The 20579-nt window shown below is 52.2% G+C and overlaps 1 protein-coding gene and 1 long non-coding RNA gene across 2 annotated transcripts; both read left to right on the top strand.

Annotated features, from left to right (window-relative positions):
• The first annotated feature begins 1219 nt into the window (after nt 1–1219).
• On the top strand, nt 1220–8492 carry LOC119106326 (syntaxin-5). The gene is made up of 6 exons (XM_037229942.1): nt 1220–1280; nt 4478–4738; nt 5153–5397; nt 6650–6844; nt 7388–7512; nt 8102–8492. Exons 2-6 carry the CDS (start codon nt 4516–4518, stop codon nt 8259–8261), a joined length of 948 nt encoding a protein of 315 aa, XP_037085837.1. The 5' UTR covers nt 1220–1280; nt 4478–4515; the 3' UTR covers nt 8262–8492.
• Nucleotides 8493–16816: 8324 nt separating this feature from the next.
• Nucleotides 16817–19190, top strand: LOC119106320 (uncharacterized). Its single transcript, XR_005095121.1, has 3 exons — nt 16817–16857; nt 18388–18528; nt 19155–19190. It is a non-coding gene; the product is annotated as an uncharacterized LOC119106320 (long non-coding RNA).
• The last annotated feature ends 1389 nt before the right edge of the window (nt 19191–20579 follow it).

Raw genomic sequence — 20579 nt, 5'->3', positions numbered from 1 at the left:
AGAGCCCTCTGACTGACATTTGAGTGCCCGGCCCTGCGGGTCGGGGCCCCGGAATGAGACCTCCGATGGGCCTTTCGGGCCCTTCGGTCCTCAAATCTGGCCCTTAATCGTAGGTTCTAGGCACGTGCTCCCTGTGCCCCCCCCCCCCCGCCTGTGCTTTTAGGACCCCGACAAGGACATAAGGCTCTCCATTCATATAAGAAATACCCACGACACAATGAAGAGGGCCCCTGAACGATCGAGAGCATTCGAATAAGAAACACCTAAGACCCAGTGTAGAGGGCCCCCGAAAAATCAAGCGTGCTCGAGCAGGTTTTCAGAAGGTCCCCGACAGGGGTGTTGGGCCCTGAATTCAAGTGCCCAATGTGCAGGGCCCCATGCAATCCAGTGTGCCCGAGCATTTTAACAGATGGGCCATTGGCAAGTGTGTAGGGTCCTCCATTGAAATACAAAGTATCGAAGACCCAATCTGGAGGGCCCCAACGACATGTGTGCCCAAGCAGGTTAACAGATGGAACCCGAAAAGAGCGTAAGGCCCAAGCGAGTGACAGAGAATTTGATGGGTACTAGACCAATGAAGAGGGCCCATGAGCGTATCGCGAGTTTGTCGGGAGCTTAACCGAGACCAACGTGGAGGGCCCCTGAGCAACCGGGAATATCTCGGCAGGTTTCCATAGAGGGCCTCCGGCTATAGCGTACAGAGCCTTTTGGGCGAACGGAGAGAATCCGTGGAAATTAACCAGTGGGCCCCGGCACTCCGGCAGGAAGGGCCCAGGAACAGCGCAGGGCCCTCCGGGCAAATTCAAAGAAATCGGGTGCAACCTGGAAGGCTACTTAACGATCGGAAGCATCCTGCAGGTAGACATTTAGGCACCCGGAAGCAGTAAGGGACCTCAGGATAGCCTAATTGGCCTTAAAATCCCCCAATTACGACCCTCTCAATCAGTGAGAATTACTTTTGTTTACTCGTGGGCCCTTCATTTTCGCTTACGGCCGCTCTAGGTCACCAGGAAGCCTTAAGACGTCAAATTTTGGTGCGTCTGTGTTAGAAAATGCGGTGCGTATACACCCTTCAACTGTTGTTGGCTGACGGTCGCAGTTCATGATGGTCACTGCTCAGCAGCCAATCAAGCTTGAAGTAAATCAGCTGTCAGCATCCTGTTTTTTGGCATTACAATAACTACGCACTTGCGCCGAACGCGCTAAAGACGAGATCACCGGAATTCTTCCGATATATTCAGGATTGTGGCCTTCGTCGTCGTGGTTTGGTACGTGGTGAGGTGGGTGTTGTGGCGATGGGTTCCCGTTCTAGGGTTAAACTAGACCTGAGTACCGATGTTTCATAGTATTAGTTATTCTACACCAGCAAGGCACTAAATTAAGCATGGTTAAATATATTTTTCAAAAGCTTTGCAAGATTACAATGGGGATCAAGGATTTTGTCGGTGAAGCACAACAGGCATTGCAATCTCCCATGGGATTTGTTGTCTCTTGGAAAACACATGATGGGGACTTAGGGGATTTCCTGGAATGAGTTATCCCTACAAAAGGAAGGATATGGCTCCCTGAAACTGATATTTTGGTGTCATTTAGCTAAATGTTGAATATGGAGCATATCAGGAACTTTGTCAGGGTGAAGGATACATATTTTTTAAAAATATAAATATTGTGGCTGCCATCAATTAAGCTTGTGATGACCCTTGCCCAAGAAACCAGTCCAGGATTTTGTTTGGGGATTGCGGTGCCCATGGAAGTCTGGGCCGCTCAAAAACAAAACTTTCAGAACTGTCGTGGTGGCCCAGGAATTTGGTGCTCGTGTGTAAAAGGCTGTGTGGTCCTGACATGAAGGCTTTTGTGTCTGTTCACAATAACATTTTGATGGCACAAAGGGGCACCAGAGCTTTGTGAGTGACCAGAGGGGATGGATGGCATAGTCATCAAAAGAATGAGACAATCAAATTTTAAAGTCCTGGAGCATTACCATGACACCATTCAATGAAAGATCTTTGTAAATCCCAGTGACTGGTACTTCTGGTAAGAACACAATGCCATCTCAAAATTGTGGTCTTTATGCAGCCTTCTGGAGCAGCCTCAAATCAGCACCATGTGTAGCACATGTGGTGCCCACTATGACAATGAGGTGCTCTGACCAGAAAGTGGCAGTTTTTTCTTGAGTAGATAAGCTGTCTGAACCAAAGGAAGATGAACTATTGATATAGCATGATTTTCATATGCTATGAGATGCCTTTAAAGACACATAACTAAGCTACCAATGCCCATCTGCTGTCCTGTGCTCATCCTTGAAACATGAACTCTTGAGCATAAACACAGCTTGAAATGTTTGTTGCTTTCAGTAGAATTTTTGGCAGTAGAACAGCTTTTACCTGTGTCTGGGAAATGGGATGGGTAAAGTTCATGAGTTGCCCCCTCACCCAACATCCCAATGAGAAATGCTTTGCTCCACCCCTGTATTGACTCCATGTCCAGAAATTGTTGGCTAGCATGTATCAAACTCACCTCTCAGATTTATAGCCAGCAGCTCTGGTATTGTAGTTAACTCTGAAAATGTTTTGTGTGACATGTTTCTTGGCAGCCTGGTTGTCTGGTCTCTAACTAGATTTTATTCTGCTTCCAGGTCAGTTATGCTAAAATTTGCACCTCTCACAGTACTAAGCACAGTCTCAAGTGGGGTTTTGCTGGTTGTTCCATATCTGTGTGTGGCTGTGATATCAAGTGTTGTGTATGTGCATATCATAATGAAGCTCACAGTTGACCTGTGGAAATGCATTCACTTACAGCAAAATCATTCTCTAAATTGAAACTTCTGGAAGGCTGTAGGAGATGTATTTAGTTCATCTAGTATGATTTGGTTTGAGTGTTTTCACTGTACATTACAACAGCATGCAAAAGCCATCTCATACTTACTCTGGGCAGGGAGGCAAGTGTAATGAAATGACATATTGGTCAGGGCAGCACTAGCCCATACTTTTAGCTGATAAGATGAAAGAAGTAAATTATAGGTGAAATATTTTAAAAATATAGATTAGGTAAACCACATTGATTTAGGTTGATTTTTATGTCTCTGAATCAATGGCCAGGATCATTATGGTTTCTGTTATGACTTGGGTACTCACCCTTTTTTCTGGCCTAGGTGGCTGTTTGGTATTCAAACAGCTCCTGTGATTATTATATATTAGTGTTCACTAATTATTTTTTAAATGTATTAATATCAGATGCAGTTGGTGAAACAGTTATATTAGTATTCATATTTCATTAGTTGTAGTTGGTGAAAAGGCCTTGCCTCTAAAGCCAGCAGCTCTAAGAAGTGGATGGTAAACAATGATTATTTATGTTCTCTCAGTGGTTTCTGCAGTAGTGTTGACTGTTAATGGGCTGTGCTCATTTCATAATGCTGGATCGAGTTTGCATAAGGTTTGTTTTCTTCATGCATCTCAAATGAAATCAAGGAGCTTAATGGTGTTCCAGGTGATGCTGCATGAAAGATTTGACCAGAATAGACATGATAGTATTATCATGACTTTTAATCAACACACAAATAACATCCACAGATCCTAACTCGAGATACCTTGATAACTGCTTCCACCATCTGTAGGATGACATCTTCTTCTGGTGTCCTGTCATCCCATAGCAAGAGATGTGTGATCCTCTTATCCATAGAATGGTGTCAGTTTGCTGCTGGCTCACCCATCTCAGCTGCAGCTTATAACAAAAGCAATGGCCCTGTGCTGAAGCCTATATAATCTGGCTTGTAACTTCTGCCCAGCCAGACTGGCAACCATTGGCTACCATGTGCTGTCATCTACCACCCACCAGAGCCATCATTATATGGTTCATAAAGTGACCACCAGTCACAAAGCCAAAAAATATGGGCTAGGCTAGTGGGGAATTGTGTCAAAAACCTTGCTGTAACAAATATTAGTGTTAGCATTGGCTGGATCTTCATGTTGAGTAGTTGATCTGTCCTATTCCTAGATACTGGAGCAAGAAGTTGCTTGAAGGTTATCCACTTGTGCCCAAGCCATGTTTAGCACTGTGAGGATTTCTTGTGTGTTTATGCCATTGATCATGGTGCTACAATTACACAGGTAGTTTGCACCAGGCATCAGCTATACCAACAAAACTGCAGTTTCTCAGGCAATGGTTGTCCCATTTTTGAAAGTATAAATAACCTCATCCATCTTCCAACCCTGATGCTGGTAACCAGTTGCCAGACCTGCAAAAGAGTTGGGCTTATCTCCCTGGCAGCAAGCACACTGTTCCATGCAGGGTTCTCAGTAAGACCCCTGTGGTCAGAGTGAGCTTCCCCATCTGGGGATCTTCGGCGCCCCACCTGACTCCTGGGGCGCGTACCCCCACCGGTCTCTATCGCGCAACAACAGGCGCGGAAGGCACCCCGGCCGGAGCCTGCTCATCATGCCCGCTGTGCCGACCGTGACGTGCCGCGCCTGTCCCCCAGTGACGTGAGGCTCCGGTGAGCCGGTGAGCGCGGCTGCCATGCGCGCTCCGGCGCTGCCGCACGTGACCGCCTGCCGCGACCGCACCGCCGAGCTGGCCGCCGTGCTGCGCTCCCTGCGCGAGCGCCAGCTGGCGCCGGCGCCGGCCGGTCACGCCGCGCGCCCGGCCGGCCTCCTGCCACACGTCCAGTTCATGGCCATTGCGAAGCTGATCGGCAGGGATGTCGCGCAGACGTACGCCAAGCTGGAGAAGCTGACGCTGCGTGAGTGGCGGCGCCGTGTCTCTGGCAACGGGCGTGGGATCCGTTGTGGTGGTATGCAGGGAGCAGCGCATGTATGCCTGGGGCCCAGTTCGAGTATACATGACTGTTTGCGGAGACATGATAATGCACTGAAACTTACATCTATGTTGGGTAACCTACGAATGGTCTTAGTGGTGTTTTTAAGACGCCTTTCATCCGGGATCAAAGAACGTATGATTACTTTCGACTTAAAGTCTTATGAAGGTGGGAACACCCATTATCGATTATGCTTTCATCAGCTCTTCCCAGGATTTGAAGTGGTGAAGAATGGTGCTTTAAAAGCCATCTCATATGTAATGTATGACGTCTCTATATTGACATGCGTGCCTCCTCTGTCCGTGCCTTCCGTGCTGCCAATGGCGACCTTTGCTCCAGTGGCCAAGCGAAAGTCCATATACAACGACCGGCCGCTGGAGATTGAGGAGCTGACACACATCATAAGGCAGGACATGGCCAGTTTGAACAAGCAGATCCTGCAGCTGCAGGAGTTGGGCCGCGCCCGCACGCCGGCCGCTGGCCAGCACGTGCAACACTTCTCCAGTAACGTGGTGGTGACGCTGCAGTCCAAGCTGGCTGCCATGTCGAACCAGTTCAAAGGCGTGCTGGAGAGACGCACGGAGGTGAGCAGCGCCGTGGCTTCGGTGTAGTAGTGATGGTGGTGGTGGGGGGGGGGGGGGGGACGAACGCTGGGCAGAGTTATGGTGACCCTCCGAGTCACCAACGGACCTGGAAACTGACCCTCCGATTGTGCTGTGGTGCAGAACCTTCTCCAGATGGGATTCGCGATGCGCCTCGCTTGGAGACCGCGCACGGTATATATGGAGTGTTAACGGCCCTGCCCTTCCTAAACATAAACCCTTCTAGTTTCTTAGCTACACCCGCGAAGACGTGCGCACTATTCCAAGCTCATCCAGGCATCCATGACGTATTAATGACGTCATTCAAATACTGGCGTTCCATTGGCCATGCAGCGATTAAGGCAATGCAAATATAATTGTTGAGTCGTTCATATCTGCCGTTTGTGGACACAGTTTCCAGATAGGAGGGCTTCAGTTGGCTCTTAATCAGTGTTGTGCAATCTGCGATGACGTGATCAATGACATATTGAGCTGCGTATTTACTTAACGAATAATTTGTGTTGTCTAGAACAGTTATTGTCACCTAAATGGTACCATTAGTTATAAATTAGCTTATTTCAACATTCCCTTATACTGCACTATGCTGTTATATGCACCGAGTACCCGAAATTTTGATGACATGTGGAACGCCAGGCAACCACTGTCGTGGTTCAGTTATGAAAGTCATTTGTAGAGGAGGGTTGTGAGCTTCCCACAACGTTGTTCAGAGCCAGCGTGTTGTCAGTTCGGCACGCTTCGTGCAGGTTTGGTGAAATTGTAGCTTAATTATTGTGCAGATCATGTTGGCAACCACCATCGCTGATCGCTTTGTCATACCCAGACCGCACGCGCTCGGTGGCGGTGACAGATTCTGGTGCACATATCCTTGCTGTTCTTCTGAATTTTTGGCTTCTATGTGTACAGATTTTGGAAAATGAGAGCTGTTGTATTCGCTCCGTACCTGCGTGCCGGATATGCGTTAACACGCCCTCAGGTTAGCGAGGGGAGGAATTTGACCCCCACCTGGTTTTCCAGAATGGTGGCCGAACGGCGTGGCGTAGTCGCGCGAAACTTTGCATAGTGATAGACAACTGAATGGCGGGACTTTTGGAAAAGGTTGGGTGTACCATGAAGCCCGATAACCTATGGCAGGTCAAAGTCAAGCTGTGGCTGTCAGCGAAGTCCACAGCGAAGCCCCGCTCCCGCCGTGCCGCGCGGACGGCCCCGCTGACTGTGCCGGCGGCGTGCTCCCCAGAGCCTGCGCCAGCAGCGGCGGCGGCGGCAGCAGTTCTCGGGCAGCAGCGTCAGCGCCAGCCTGCCGCCGTCGGCGCTGAGCGGCTGCCACCGCGGCTCGGTGCTACTCGCCGACGAGGAGGCGGCCGCCCGCGCGCACGCGGCCATCGACATGAACGGCGCCGCCGCCTCCCTGCAGATATTCGCCGAGGAGCAGGTCAGGTCACGCTGTAGGCCGGTAGATGCTCGTGTAGGGGACGGGGGGGGGGGGGGGTAGGGAAAGGTGAGCAGGTCAGGGGGCTGCTGGTCAATATATGCTCGTGGGAAAGCAGGTCAGGGCATAGAGATTCCCTGCCCTGGGGTCGTATTCGTCATATTTGGACCGTTGCCCTTTTAAAAATAGACATTTTTCACTTTGTGACACTGGAGTGTTCCCAAATACTTCGGTCCTGAGTACGTCCTCGTCTTCAACTGTTCCTGAGTACTTCTTGGGTACTTGAGTGTTTTTCGTCGCACTCCGTCGGTTTGCAAATGCTGTGCACACGTATGGCACACTACGGTCAGAACTGTGCTAACATTTTCCTCAGCCCCGTCATAGCTTGTGTGCCCCCACGACGACGCCGTGGGAGAGGGGAGGGTGTATCGAGTGCAAGGTCGGTGCACCTGGCCTCCCCCCCCCCCCCGAGATGTCTCCGTGCCGCCCATGCCGCCCCGGAACCGCGCCGCGCTGCCCCCTGACCGTGTTCCGTGCGCCCGACAGGATGCGTTCCTATACGAAAGCCGCTCGGAGGCGATGAAGAATATCGAGTCGACGGTGGTGGAGCTGGGTACCATCTTCCAGCAGCTGGCCCACATGGTCCAGGAGCACGGCGAAATGGTGCAGAGGTGAGCTCGAGGGCTTGGGAACGGTAAGACCTCCCCAGGACTCGCATGTTTTCAGAAGCGTGGAGGGGGGGGGGGGGGCATCCAGCGAGGGCAGGGCTGAGCTGGTGAAGTTCAGTCCAAGGAATATATTTGGAACGGGAGATGAAGACAAACTGCTTGGGCTTGGGCAGAGTGTATGTCTGGGACATACTGGTTGAAATTCACCTTTGAATTATGTTGTAATGATCAGCTGCTGACAAAATATGGTTGGGCCCCTCGGAGCCCACATATCGTGTCGGAACGATACCGCCCGTCGCGTCGTGCTATCGCGCGGTAGTCTACAACATCGGCTGCGCATGCCCGTCGGCTTTGCAGCACGCGACGCTCTCTGACACGCCGTGCGCTGGTGGCACCGGACACGTCGGGTGGCTGCTGTAACGGCTGCCGGGCGTTACAGTGGGCGTGGCCGGCTGATGCGGTGGTCACTAGCCTCCCACGCTAGACGCTGTCCTGCTGCCGACGCCGGTCTGGCCCAGTCAGCAGGCACCCTGCCGCTCGGCTGACCTGGTGATGTCATGCGACCTGACCTGACGTCGCGCCGGCTCGGCAGGATTGACGCCAACGTGGAAGACACGTCGGTCAACGTGGAGGCGGCGCACTCTGAGATCCTCAAGTATTTCCAGTCGGTCTCCTCCAACCGCTGGCTTATGGTCAAGGTGTTCGGGGTCCTCATCACCTTCTTCCTCGTCTTCGTCATCTTCCTGACGTAGCAGGACGCCTGCGTTGCTGAGTCTTCGGATGCGTGCGGCGTGGAAGGTGGTGGAGAGAATTGATATTTGAGTATGTGTAGGGACCATCGTGTGTTTAGCTGGCTCTGTGGGGTGTTGCCGCCAACATGATGTAAGTTGGGGACATGCGCAGCGATGCGGCTAGATGTGTATGAATCACACCAATGCATGCGATGGGTAAGGAGTGCGGTGCGCCCATCAGCTACTTCAAATCAGTGCATGCTGTGTGTTGTGCTTTGGTGATACCTTCCCAGATCGCCCATAGATAGGTCACATTGGCGTAGTCCACGTATGTATGTATCGGCATAATTTATGTCCCTGAGCACGTTTGGAGCCTGACTACCGTGATGATGCTATGGAACATTTGCTTGTCAGCCTTGGTATATTTTAAAAACCACACTTTCGCCATGTGATGTGATGAATTCCCTGTGATGGAAGCATATAATGCGGGCTCCTTGCAGAGGCTGGTACACTGATGCTAGAGTCAGTGTCTATCGTATGGACTTTATGTGTCCATAAACACCTGACGCTCCTTGCATTAGTCAAGTTGAACAAATAGAACAGGGCGTGGTTAGAACAAAACTTTAAGGTCATAAGATTGGGTGATGGAAGAAAGGATATGATAGGATCAAGGCGAGCGCACGTATTCCTCCACTGGCTTACTTGTGGAATCGAGACGCAACAAAGATTAACGTGCGGAAGTAAATGTATGCATTACGCATACTAGACGTTGGTCTGTGCTGCCGCTGACGTGTGTTGCGTGAGGCTGATTCATGGGTGATAGCGGAGGGGTGAGCATAACCGGAGCCGGTGCGCTGCCGGCTGTGGCCTCTCGTCCGGACGTTGTGTGGCCGGAGCCCGTGCTGCTGCCGACTGTGACCCCTGGTCTGGACGTCCGGCGCAAGCTGTTGTGTGGCCGGAGCCGGTGCTGCTGCCGACTGTGGCCCCTGGTCCGGACGTCCGGCGCAGGCTGTTGTGTGGCCGGAGCCGTGCTGCAGGCTGTCGCTCCGTCGACACTACTCGGCGTTGTGTAGCGCAGCGCCAGTGAGCCCAGAGGACCTTTACCATCTCGCCCCCCGGGCTCGTTTTCCCATGGGTTGCGCCATTTTATGCTACCAGCACGGCGTGTATGGTGATCGACGTGCGGTGGTGTTCATTATGCAGGGGTGGACCTAATGTAGGCTGTGATGCTCGAAGGGCGACCCGTATTTGATATGATTTGTTCGGCGGAGGTATTCCTGCGCCTCGTCGCCGTGGTGTTCTCCGCAGGCGGTCTGCGTGGTGCCCGGTTCCAACTCCACGACCAGTTAGCGTAATGCGCCTTGCTTGCTGTGTCATCATCACCGCGTAACGACTGTGAGCTTTAGATCGAGATTTGGAGTAGGAGGTTGGAAGACGTGAGGGTTCGTTCGAGGTTTTCCGCCATGCAGACTCCCGCGATGCCGCGAGTGATACGTTATTGCCTTCATCTCCGCTGTGTGATGCTCACCATCGATCTCGGCTCTTGTGATTCCAATGTGCAAATACACGTTTTAATCGCAGTTTTCCATCTCCGTGCTTCGGCGGATCTCTTCGACGCTACGTCTGGTTCAGGTGTGACTTGGATGAAACGAAGCCATGTAGGTAGTCAGAATCCTTGGATATCTCGCGTCGCGGTTCGAATAGCAGGGAGCAGCGAGTGGACTTGGGGATCTTAGTACTGGCGAAATTGTGTTAATCGCATGACACAGACATGGTTTTCAACCATTGAAGATATAAGCAGCGTTTGCGTTTGTGAGTGCGTGACCGCTCAGCAGGAGGTCAGCCGAGACGACCAATTTGTGAGGTCTTGTAAAGGATGGCCCCGCCTGTTGGCGGATCCAAAGTCCAAAGGAGAGGGGGGGGGGAGGACGGAGCCATACTTTCCCCTATGCCTCCCAAGGGACCGTAATTGCTCTGAAGTGGCCTAACAGGGCAAACGAACCCCGTTTTTAACACAAGGCTTAACAACACTGCGTCTTTGGGCCTACCTGAAATCTTCCCATTTGTCACAAAAACTGTATTCGCCTTTTGTCAAGACTCCGTATGTTAACCTGCCGGGGTACTCTTGGTCGCTCAGAGCCCCTTCACATTGGTCTGGGGTTCTTCCCGGCTGCTCGGAGGGCCCTGCGCTGTTGCTGGGGCCCTAAATTAACGCCGCACCCATACACGCCACGCTCAGGGACCCTCTGCATTGGCCTAGGGCTCTATCCCTTTGATCTCATTTGCGGAGGACTGTTCACTCTTGTCGTGGCCCTTTCTGTTAACCCGCCCTGGCACTCTTGATCGCATATGTGCCTGCTGCAATGGTCTCGGGTACTTCACATTTGCCCGGAGGACCCTGACCTATGGTTCGCGGCTCTATATGCCCATCTGCCAAGGCGCTCTCGGTCGCTCAAGGCATTCATTCATGCACATTGGTCTTGGGTTATTCTCCTTTGCTCAGAAGCCCTGCGCTCTAGTGTGGGCCCTATACGTTAACCTACCGGGTAACTTCTGAGCGGTCAGGGGGCCCACCACATCGTTGGTGTTTTTTTTTCTCGCTTGCTCTGAGGACCCTACACTTACCGGGAGGGTGCCGTCCCCAGTGGTCTTGGGTTTTCCCACTTTATCGGAGGGCCTTCCAGGCTGGTCGTGGGCTCTTCCGATGAATGTAGAAGAATCCTACTTTGCTGCCGAAAGCCCCACGTGTGCGTGTGAGCGCCAGGGCGTTTTCCCTAAACACACAGTCGGCTCCGTATCGGCATGGGCCTGAGAGCCCATTTTCCGAGCATGGACAAAGCAGGAGCCAGCGATTTGCATTGGTGGAGTCCCAGCGTCCGCCAGGGCCCCACAGCGCGAACAGGGGTTCTGCGTTTGCAAGGGCCCCAAGTCGGCTAGACGCAGTGTTCGAGGAGGTCCGAAGAGCCTGGAGGGCCCACCGGGACCGACGATTAGGGGCCCGGTGGGAGGGCTTAAGGACACGAAGGGCTTGTCGGTGTCTTCTTCAGGGGCCCGGCCTGCGGTAACGAGCCCTTAAATGACAGAGCGCTTTTTTTGCGCCGATCGAGGACCTCCTGAGTTGATATGGGCCTATCTGTTGGTCGGACACCACCAGTGCCGCACAGCCGGCTCCGTGTCGACATGGGCCCGAGATCCCACTTTCCAATCAGCTGCAAGGCCGGGGCAGGAGACCGTGATCGCCGTAGGTGGTCTAATATGGCGCGCAGACTCCAGTTCAGCTTAACGGGTCCGTGCTGGAATTGGATTGGAGGGCCGCTGTTCGGCATTGGGGGCCCGCAAGGGCACAGTACCCTTTCGTTGTCTCCAGGGGCGGATCCAGAGGGGGCACGGGTTATGGGCCCCCTTGGGCCCGAAGGGACACATAAGCTCCGAAGCCGGCGGAACAGATGCATTTTTTAAACACAAATCGCAACAAAATTGAAAATATTTGGGCTTTCAGACGTCCAAGAGCAGCCGCAAGAAACTGAGGAGTTGAAGAAAGGAAAAAATCATTCTTTACTGATTGAGACGATCGTGATTGGGATATCATAACGCGTATTACGCTGCCCACAGGCCCTATGCTGCTTCCGGTGTGTTTGCCCACTTGCAGGGCCAATCCGATTGCCAATGAGCTTTCCACGTAGCCCTTACTTCCTGTGTATTTGTCCGAAGGGCCCTGGCGTTACTGGGGCCCTTCCTGCTACTAGGTGTTTTGAACATTAGGTGTTATGATACCTTAGTGGTTACGACATCAGATATTGCGAGAATCCCCCTTCTTATTGAAGGGAAGGGCCCTACGCTCTGTCGAGGGCCTATCTGATAACCAGCTCGGGCACATTCGATCGCTCAGGGGCCCTCCATATTGCGTCTTGCGTACTTCCTATTTGAATGGAAGCCCCCCCCCCCTCTGTTCGCTTCCTCAGCCTCACTGAATTGTTCGGGGGGGGGGGGCGCATACTGGGTCTTGGTGTTTGAATTTGGACCCTGCGCTCCTACCGGGGTCACCTGATAACCAGCTCAGGTACACTCCATATTTCGGGGGCCCTCCACACTGGATTTGGTTACTTCTCATTCGAATGGAGGGCTTTACACTGTTGTCAGGGCCTCTCTGATAAGATGCTCGGATCCATTTGATCACTAGGAGCCCTCTACATCTGGTTTTGGGTACTTCCTATTTGAATGGAGGTCGTTCCGCTCTTTTGGGGCCTAATCTGTTAACCTGTTGGCGCACTCGATCATTCGAGGGCCTCTACATCGTGTGGTGGGTATTTCATATTTGAATGGAAGGCCCTACGCTCCCTCCGCTCGGGCACACTCGATCGTTCGGGGCCCTCCATGTGTTTTGGGCACTTCTGTTTAAATAAATGCCCCTATGTTCTTGCAAGGTCCTCATCTGAGGACGGGGAACGCACGGGACCATGCCTCCTTGTGCCCCGAGCGGGGCCATAGGCTCTGAAGGGGCCGGTAACCGACCAAATAGACCCAGTTTTCCAACACAAAACGGAACAAAATTGGACTTGTTTGGGCTACAGATGACTAAGAACACTTGCGAGCGAAAATGATGAGCCTATGAGCAGACAAAGCTAATTCTCCGCTGATTGAGAAGATATTGATTTAGGTAGATTTTGGGGCTGGTTACGCTATCTAGAGCCTTACGCTGCTGCTCGGGGCCTGCATATTAAATTGCCGGGTCAAGCGCATCGCTCAGAAATCTTCCACGTTGGCCTTAACATCTTCAAATTTTCTCGTAAGGCCCTACGCTGCTGTTGGAGCGCTATTTGATTACATGCCTGGACACTCTTGATCGATCAGGTTTTCCTCCACCGATTCTTCCCATTCGCCTGAAACGCTTAACGCGCTTTTCCGAGGCCCCATATGCCAGGGTACAGTCAGTTGCTCATGGGCCCTTCACATTCATATGAATTCCTTTGACTTGCTCGGTGGGCCTTGTGCTGTTGCTGGACTCATATAAGGTAAGGTACCGAGCCACGTGATGCTCAGGAGAACTCTTCTTTGAACTAGTCCTCTTTCCCTTTGGTCTCATTCGCGGAGGACCCTTCACTCCTATCAGGGTCGTTGCTTTAAACCTGCCCAGGCATTCTTGATCGTACGGGGCATTAATCCATTGCATTGGTATTCCGTAACTTTTGTTTAATCAAAGGGGCCTGTGCTCTGGCCGGGGTCCTACATATCAGTCTGCCGGGGCATTACTGATCGTTCAGGGGGCTCGCCATGTTGGTATGTCGGTCTCTGACGGACTCGAGGCCCTCTTGTTGACACAGAAACAGCCTGTTGAGCACTGGGCCCCCGACTGACACCAGAAAGCCCCGCATTGTTGCAGGGGCTCCGACCAAGGCAAATCGCGGGCCCAGCCTTGCCCGTGCTTGGGAAATGGGTCCAAGAGATCAGACTGACACGGAGCCGACTGATCGTTGTAGGTGATCTCTGGGCTAAAATAAAACGCCTGTGTCAGGGTCCCAAATCGATACAACAGACCCTCTAACTGACATTTGTGATCGCAGTCCTGAGGGCGGGGTTACTAAATGTGACCCCGGGGTCCCTGGTCTTTGGTTCCTGATGGGCCCTTCGTCCACCCCTTGGACCTCCTCAAACAAAGCCTATGACCGACTCGGGGTCACTAGCTGACTCATGACCCCTGTTAGGCACTGCGGGCTCCTGACGGATGCAAGGGCCCAAATAATTGTAGGAACCCAGAACAATGTGAGTCGTGGCCGCCAGCTTTGCTCCTGGCTGGGAAAAAGGTCCCCAGGGTTCAGACTGACAAGGATCCAACTGTTGGGTGCTCCTGGTCTCTGGTCGACCGAGACACCCGCATTGTCTCAGAGCGTCCTCAAACGGTGCAAGAGGACCCCTCACTGATATTTTAGGCCACGACCCTATGGGCAGGGATTTTTGTGCGAACTAACGCCAGTTCTTCAGGTTCCTATACCGCGCGAGCCCCTCTTCGGGCCTTATCGAACACTGCCTTTGGTCAGCTCAGGACTCGTTGTGAACGCGAGAACGTCTGTTAGGCACTGCGGGACCCTGACAGGTGCAAGGGCCTCGAGCAGTATAAATTGGTGTCCCCGGCTTCGTAGCTGATTGGGAAGTGGACCGTTGGATCCAAATCGACAGGGAGGTAGGTGACTGTGCGGTACTGGCCGGTACTGCCCGACTGACATATAGGCCCATGTTAGCTCGGGGTGGCTGCTCCCGATCGGTGCAAAGGGCCTTTTGACTGTCATCTGAGGGTCTGTCCCTGCAGCTGGAGACCCTGAACAAGACCCGACTAGCATTTCGTACCCTTAAGCCCTTCAATGGAGGCACTGATCGTCGGTTCCAGCGGGCCATCCAGGCTATTCGGACCTCCTCGAACATGCCTCTGGTCAACGCAAACTCCTTGCCAACACAGGGACCCCTATTAGGCACTGCAGAGCCCCTGACAGGCGCTGGGGCTTGAACAATGTAAATCACTGGCTCCCGCTTTGTCCCTGCTGGAGGAATGGACCTTCAGGCCCATGCCGGCACGAAGTCGATTATGAATAATAGGTGGTGTCTGCCGACATATCGGCCCTAAACAACTCAGCGGCCATTGATCAGCGCGCAGGCCTTCCGGACGGCACCGAAGTGCCCGGCCCCTGGATGAGACCTCTGGTCGGCGCTTCTACGTGGTATATATGTGTCCATTTCACTAAGCAGTCCCTGTGTGCTAGTTTTGTTATGCAGTCTGCGTGTTGCATTTACCAGACAGTCTGTCTTTGGTTGTGGATCTCAGAAGGCGGCCTCATGTCTGTTTTTTTACGAGGCAATTATGTTGGTAATTGGTGGTCTCTATGCGTCTGATTTTACGATTCCATTAGTTTAGGTGCGCACTTGGTGGAATGGTCGGTGTTGTCTGTGCCTATATGGAATAGCTGAGCCGTAAACGTCGCTGCTGAAAGGAGTTCTTACAGCAGGTGCCCATAAAAATGGGTCTGTTTTAGTATAAAAAGTATTGCAGGTCGATCTAGCGCCAGTCCGGATAGATCCGCCTCAGAGATGCGTCAGTCGGTGTCACGTGGATCGCATGTTTCTGTGTAGATCAATATGTTGTATGCTAGCTCGCGGACCTCGTGGCGCATACACTTATGCATCCAAGGACATATTTAAGGTACTAGAGTAGTTAAAATCGGCAACGGCATTGGTCTACCTATGTTACAATTTTGTTGGGGGATTCAGTCCGTCTCCAAATCCCGGTAAGCGGTGAACATTCTTCTGCCCGTTCCGATCATTGCGTTTTGAATTTCCGTATCTCTGGTCGTTCTGAGCTGCTTCATCACTGCCTGCACTATTTACCTCTTTCGCTTGTATTAATTTGCGGCGGACCATTGGCCTTTTTGCGCGTGACCATTGCTTTTAATTGACCTTGCGTCGTTTTACTCCATTGCTATGAATGTGTAAGTTCTGCTGTTCTGGCGTCTCGCTTCCGGCTCACTGATACACTCAGTACGTCCAAAGTCATTTCTATATTTGACACGCGTCACAGGCACTCCACACAGTCCGTTCCCGCCGGAGAGTCCGTCCTCGCGCCGGCGGCTCTCCGAGTCTTCTTTGTTACCTCCCCCTCTGCTGGCCCCAGCGTCGCCTCCCTCGCACGGGGCGCCGCAGGAGGGGAACGCAAGCGCCTCGAAGCGGCGTTCTCCAAACTAGGCAAACACTCGCTAGCAGCACATAGGTGTTCTCTGACACCTTACAAATACATGGTGTGCCGAGAACACTCGTTCACTCGCAAATTACAATCTTGCAGAGGATTTGAAAACTCAGTTATCAATCATTCTGACGAGCGTGCCTCTGACAGCGCTATCCTGACAGGAAATGTTGCAATAGGGAGTCGCACGAACTTAGATCATACCCCCCCCCCCTAACGAAATCCCAGATCCGCCACCGGCTCTGTCACGGGTCATGCGTTCAGGGTGATGTCAAGTTTTGGGAGGTCAAGGTAAGGAGTTGCTTTTCGTGCAACACCATATGCTTATTGCCAACGTCTTAAATGTTGGAAGAAATGTAATGAGACGGCCAAGTATTTCACCAAAACTTCTCTGTATTTGGGCCGGCCTGCGAACCTGACCAGCTGCCGTCGTCCCGCCCCAGCAGAGGCGCGGGACACAAAGTACAACTGCACTACAAACAAGAAACCCTCTACTCCCGCCCTCTGTTGCGGCGACTACGGTTGTGCGTAATCCGATCCGTGCGTTGGTGGCCGTCGTGATGTGAAAGAGCCATTCTTTCGCTGACTAACCCCACTAAGAAAACCGTATGGAGACATTCTATACTTTGGACATTCTGTATGTTTGGACATTTTGTACCTTAGACAATATGAACTCCTGCCAAAGGGGAGATTGGACAAACCTAGCATCGTGGGATTTGGAAGCAGAGATAAGGAAGCGCGCCAGAGACAAAACAAAATATGTTGCAAGATTATACATGCCCCCTTAGTGACCTATCGCCGTGGGTTCATTACGTGCTTTTCGTCTCGCTGAAGTGCGGTGGGAGCCTGAGATGGATCTTTCTAAACTTCCTGAGTGGTGTTCTAATGCAGGTTAGTCGGATAGGCGATGCCTATTTTTCGCATGTAGGCAAAAATATTTGCAGTTGAGACACCAAGTGGCATTGGAGGCCAATCATGAATTACGTTGCGCGTAGATGGTACTGGTATGCTTTCAGGTGGGGGGGGGGGGGGGGACGCACTGCATGTAGTGACATGCGTAAATGACTGAAAGTGGGAGGCCGGTTCTATTAAAAATGATCTGAGCTGATTAAGTTCCAAACTATAGAGGATATGGTTGGAGCACAAACTGAAAACTCTGTTAGCAGTTGTTCACACCACATGGATCAAGTATGCTTAAATGAATGAGAGAAAGCTCAGTCCAAGTTGAGGGAATGTTGGCTTTCCATAGCCAGAGGTTTCAAGTTTGTCTTGTAGTTTTCAACTTGTTCATCAAGGCAAGGCAAGGAGTGTATTCCATCCTTCTCCTACTTAAGATTTGATAGCATGTAGACTGTATTTATACATATTTACAGATGTCTATATATGTATATATGTCTATATGTATATGCACACCATGCACACACACATGTATATATATATATATATATCCATGTCTACCATAAAGCATGCACTGTTGCCTCCTTAACTGCAATACATATTCCTTATTCTATTCCATCATAAATGGGCAACAACACATTAGAAACCAAACTGGAGAAGAACTAAAATTTTCAGCAAGCACTTGAGCAGACATACTTTGACATGAGCTTCAAGCTGCAAGGGCATACCATTATGATGAATCATTTTGTTTTTGGTATACATTTGCACTGGAAATTTTGCAAGTTAATTATTAGTGATGATGGATTTGTTGATGTACAATGTACTTGTTTGTGGGTGTGCAGCTTAAGTGGAGGGGACCATCTCCCTGAGGCCCATATTTTTATCTTTGACCATAGATGATGAATCACTTCTGACAGAAGTTACTACAAGTGTGATATGATCACATTGTATTCTGTGCCCCCTGAGCAGGTCCTGGCTGCACCCATGGTTATATAAGATGGGTGATAGTTTGTTCTCTGCCATGAAAGGAATTCTCAGAGGACATATCACTACTCCATAGTGATATGAAATGAATTGCAATGCTTGCAGTGGTGGTTGTGAAATACCAATGCAAACAAATAGGACATGCACAAAATTTTAGAACACATTTTGCATTACTTTCTGTTTATATCATGTAGATGTGTGCATGCAACTGTTGCATATAATGAAATCGTTGCAAACAGCATCAAGGATAACACCTTCAGGCATTTTGATTTGCTTTTCAGCAGTCTAGCTAATAGCCATACAAGGCGAAACTGCCTTTGTGGCAGATATTATCTGTTCTCATGTCACTTACATCTTTGATTGCATGCATCTCCTCTGCTTTTTGTGTATGTGTCTTGATGCGTGGTTGTATAATAACTCATTTTATAGATATTGTTTTGTGATATTTTCATCAGATGGACTAAGCACAATTGTTTGGACAACTTGTCTGATTTGAGGAATCTGATGCCTTGGGTTTGTGACATGACTGTGACCTGGCAGTGAAGGAGATTGGAGTGCCAGACCTGCTTTCACTGCCTGTCTCGACCCTGGAGCACGAGTACCATTTGGGACCAGGGGAGGTGCTCCAGGCCAGACACCTGCTGATGGTGGAGGCCAGGAGGGCTCTCACACCTGTCTCAGGTAAAGTGCAGTCATATGAGGTACCTAAAGACCTGTATCCTGGTTGAATCATGTGTTCCCATTTCCTTATATACATCTGCTGCAGGATCAGGTAGGTCCCTTGTTGTCATCTTTAACCTTTCATCATGGTAAAGGTACTGGTGGCAACATCATGTGTACACATCTACTTGTCACCCACTCATTATATCAGTGACTGTCTCATGCAACATTCCTAAAGTCATCCAGTAGGGTGTGCAGGATGTGATTGTGAATTAATGCTGCCAGAATCCTGGCTCTTCGACGGCCCCGTAAACAATTCGGTGGTGCTAATCCGTTGCTCTTTGACCCCGAACCCGGACATCTGACCTGCCCGGCCCAGTTTTTCAAGCGTGAGGCACTCAAGTGCTGGGTTGCCCGGTGCCCGGTTCGATGCTGATTGGTCGATTTTGAGCTAGGGGAGGAGCAACAGGTGGTGAATCCCATGCCGGGAATGTAAAACGACAAACAAAATATTGACATACCTGCCAACTAAATGGCTGAATTCTGGATCCCTGGTTTCGCACATCGCTGCGCTGCGGGCCAGGCCACTGGGGTCGGCTCGGCGCCGGGCTCCGCCGGCGGCCGCCTCAGGCCGTGCTATGCCGCAGCGCTGTCACTGCTGGAGGCGGAGGCGGACGGGCCGGCGCCGCTGTCGCTCGGCTGTGCGCGGCTGGACGCGCTGCTGGCCGGCGGCCCTGCTCCGGCGCGGCCTCACCGAGCTGGCCGGCGAGAGCGGCTCAGGCAAGACGCAGCTCTGCCTGCAGCTGGCGCTGGAGGCGGCCTCCGCCACAGGACAGGGTACGGCTTCGCCAGGGGGCGGGCCTCGCTACCGAACGTTACACGCTCCGGTAGGTACTACCCTCCTAATAGGGTACGGCACGCGGAGAGGCGCCAACGAGCAGGGTACGGTCCTGGAGGGGTGTCGCTCAGCGGAATACAGGATCAGAAGAGGCACCGCTGAACAGAGAATTGTATCAGGTAGGAACGCCGTACCACCAAACGGTACGGCACGAAAGGAAGGGCTCCTCGCCAAGGACCTGGTTGCCATACCGTGACTGATATCAACAACAGGATACAGTACCGGGAAGGTATCACCGAGCGGCTCAGTACCGGGAAGGGATCACCGAGTGGGGCTCAGTACCGGGAAGGTATCACCGAGCGGGGCTTAGTACTGGGAAGGGATCACCGAGTGGGCTCAGTACCGGGAAGGTATCACCGAGCGGGGCTCAGTACCGGGAAGGGATCACCGAGTGGGGCTCAGTACCGGGAAGGGATCACCGAGTGGGGCTCAGTACCGGGAAGGTATCACCGAGCGGGGCTTAGTACTGGGAAGGGATCACCGAGTGGGGCTCAGTACCGGGAAGGGATCACCGAGTGGGGCTCAGTACCGGGAAGGGATCACCGAGTGGGGCTCAGTACCGGGAAGGGATCACCGAGTGGGGCTCAGTACCGGGAAGGTATCACCGAGCGGCTCAGTACCGGGAAGGGATCACCGAGTGGGGCTCAGTACCGGGAAGGTATCACCGAGCGGGGCTTAGTACTGGGAAGGGATCACCGAGCGGGGCTCAGTACCGGGAAGGGATCACCGAGTGGGGCTCAGTACCGGGAAGGTATCACCGAGCGGCTCAGTACCGGGAAGGGATCACCGAGTGGGCTCAGTACCGGGAAGGTATCACCGAGCGGCTCAGTACCGGGAAGGGATCACCGAGCGGGCTCAGTACCGGGAAGGGATCACCGAGTGGGGCTCAGTACCGGGAAGGGATCACCGAGCGGGGCTCAGTACCGGGAAGGGATCACCGAGTGGGGCTCAGTACCGGGAAGGGATCACCGAGCGGGGCTCAGTACCGGGAAGGGAATCACCGAGCGGGGCTCAGTACCGGGAAGGGATCACCGAGCGGCTCAGTACCGGGAAGGGATCACCGAGTGGGGCTCAGTACCGGGAAGGGATCACCGAGCGGGCTCAGTACCGGGAAGGGATCACCGAGCGGGGCTCAGTACCGGGAAGGGTATCACCGAGCGGGCTCAGTTACCGG

The sequence above is a fragment of the Pollicipes pollicipes genome, unplaced genomic scaffold, assembly GCF_011947565.3.
Source record: "Pollicipes pollicipes isolate AB1234 unplaced genomic scaffold, Ppol_2.1 Scaffold_2555;HRSCAF=2994_pilon_pilon_pilon, whole genome shotgun sequence".
Taxonomy (NCBI): Eukaryota; Metazoa; Arthropoda; class Thecostraca; order Pollicipedomorpha; family Pollicipedidae; genus Pollicipes; species Pollicipes pollicipes.
This window is presented reverse-complemented; position numbering and strand designations above follow the sequence as displayed.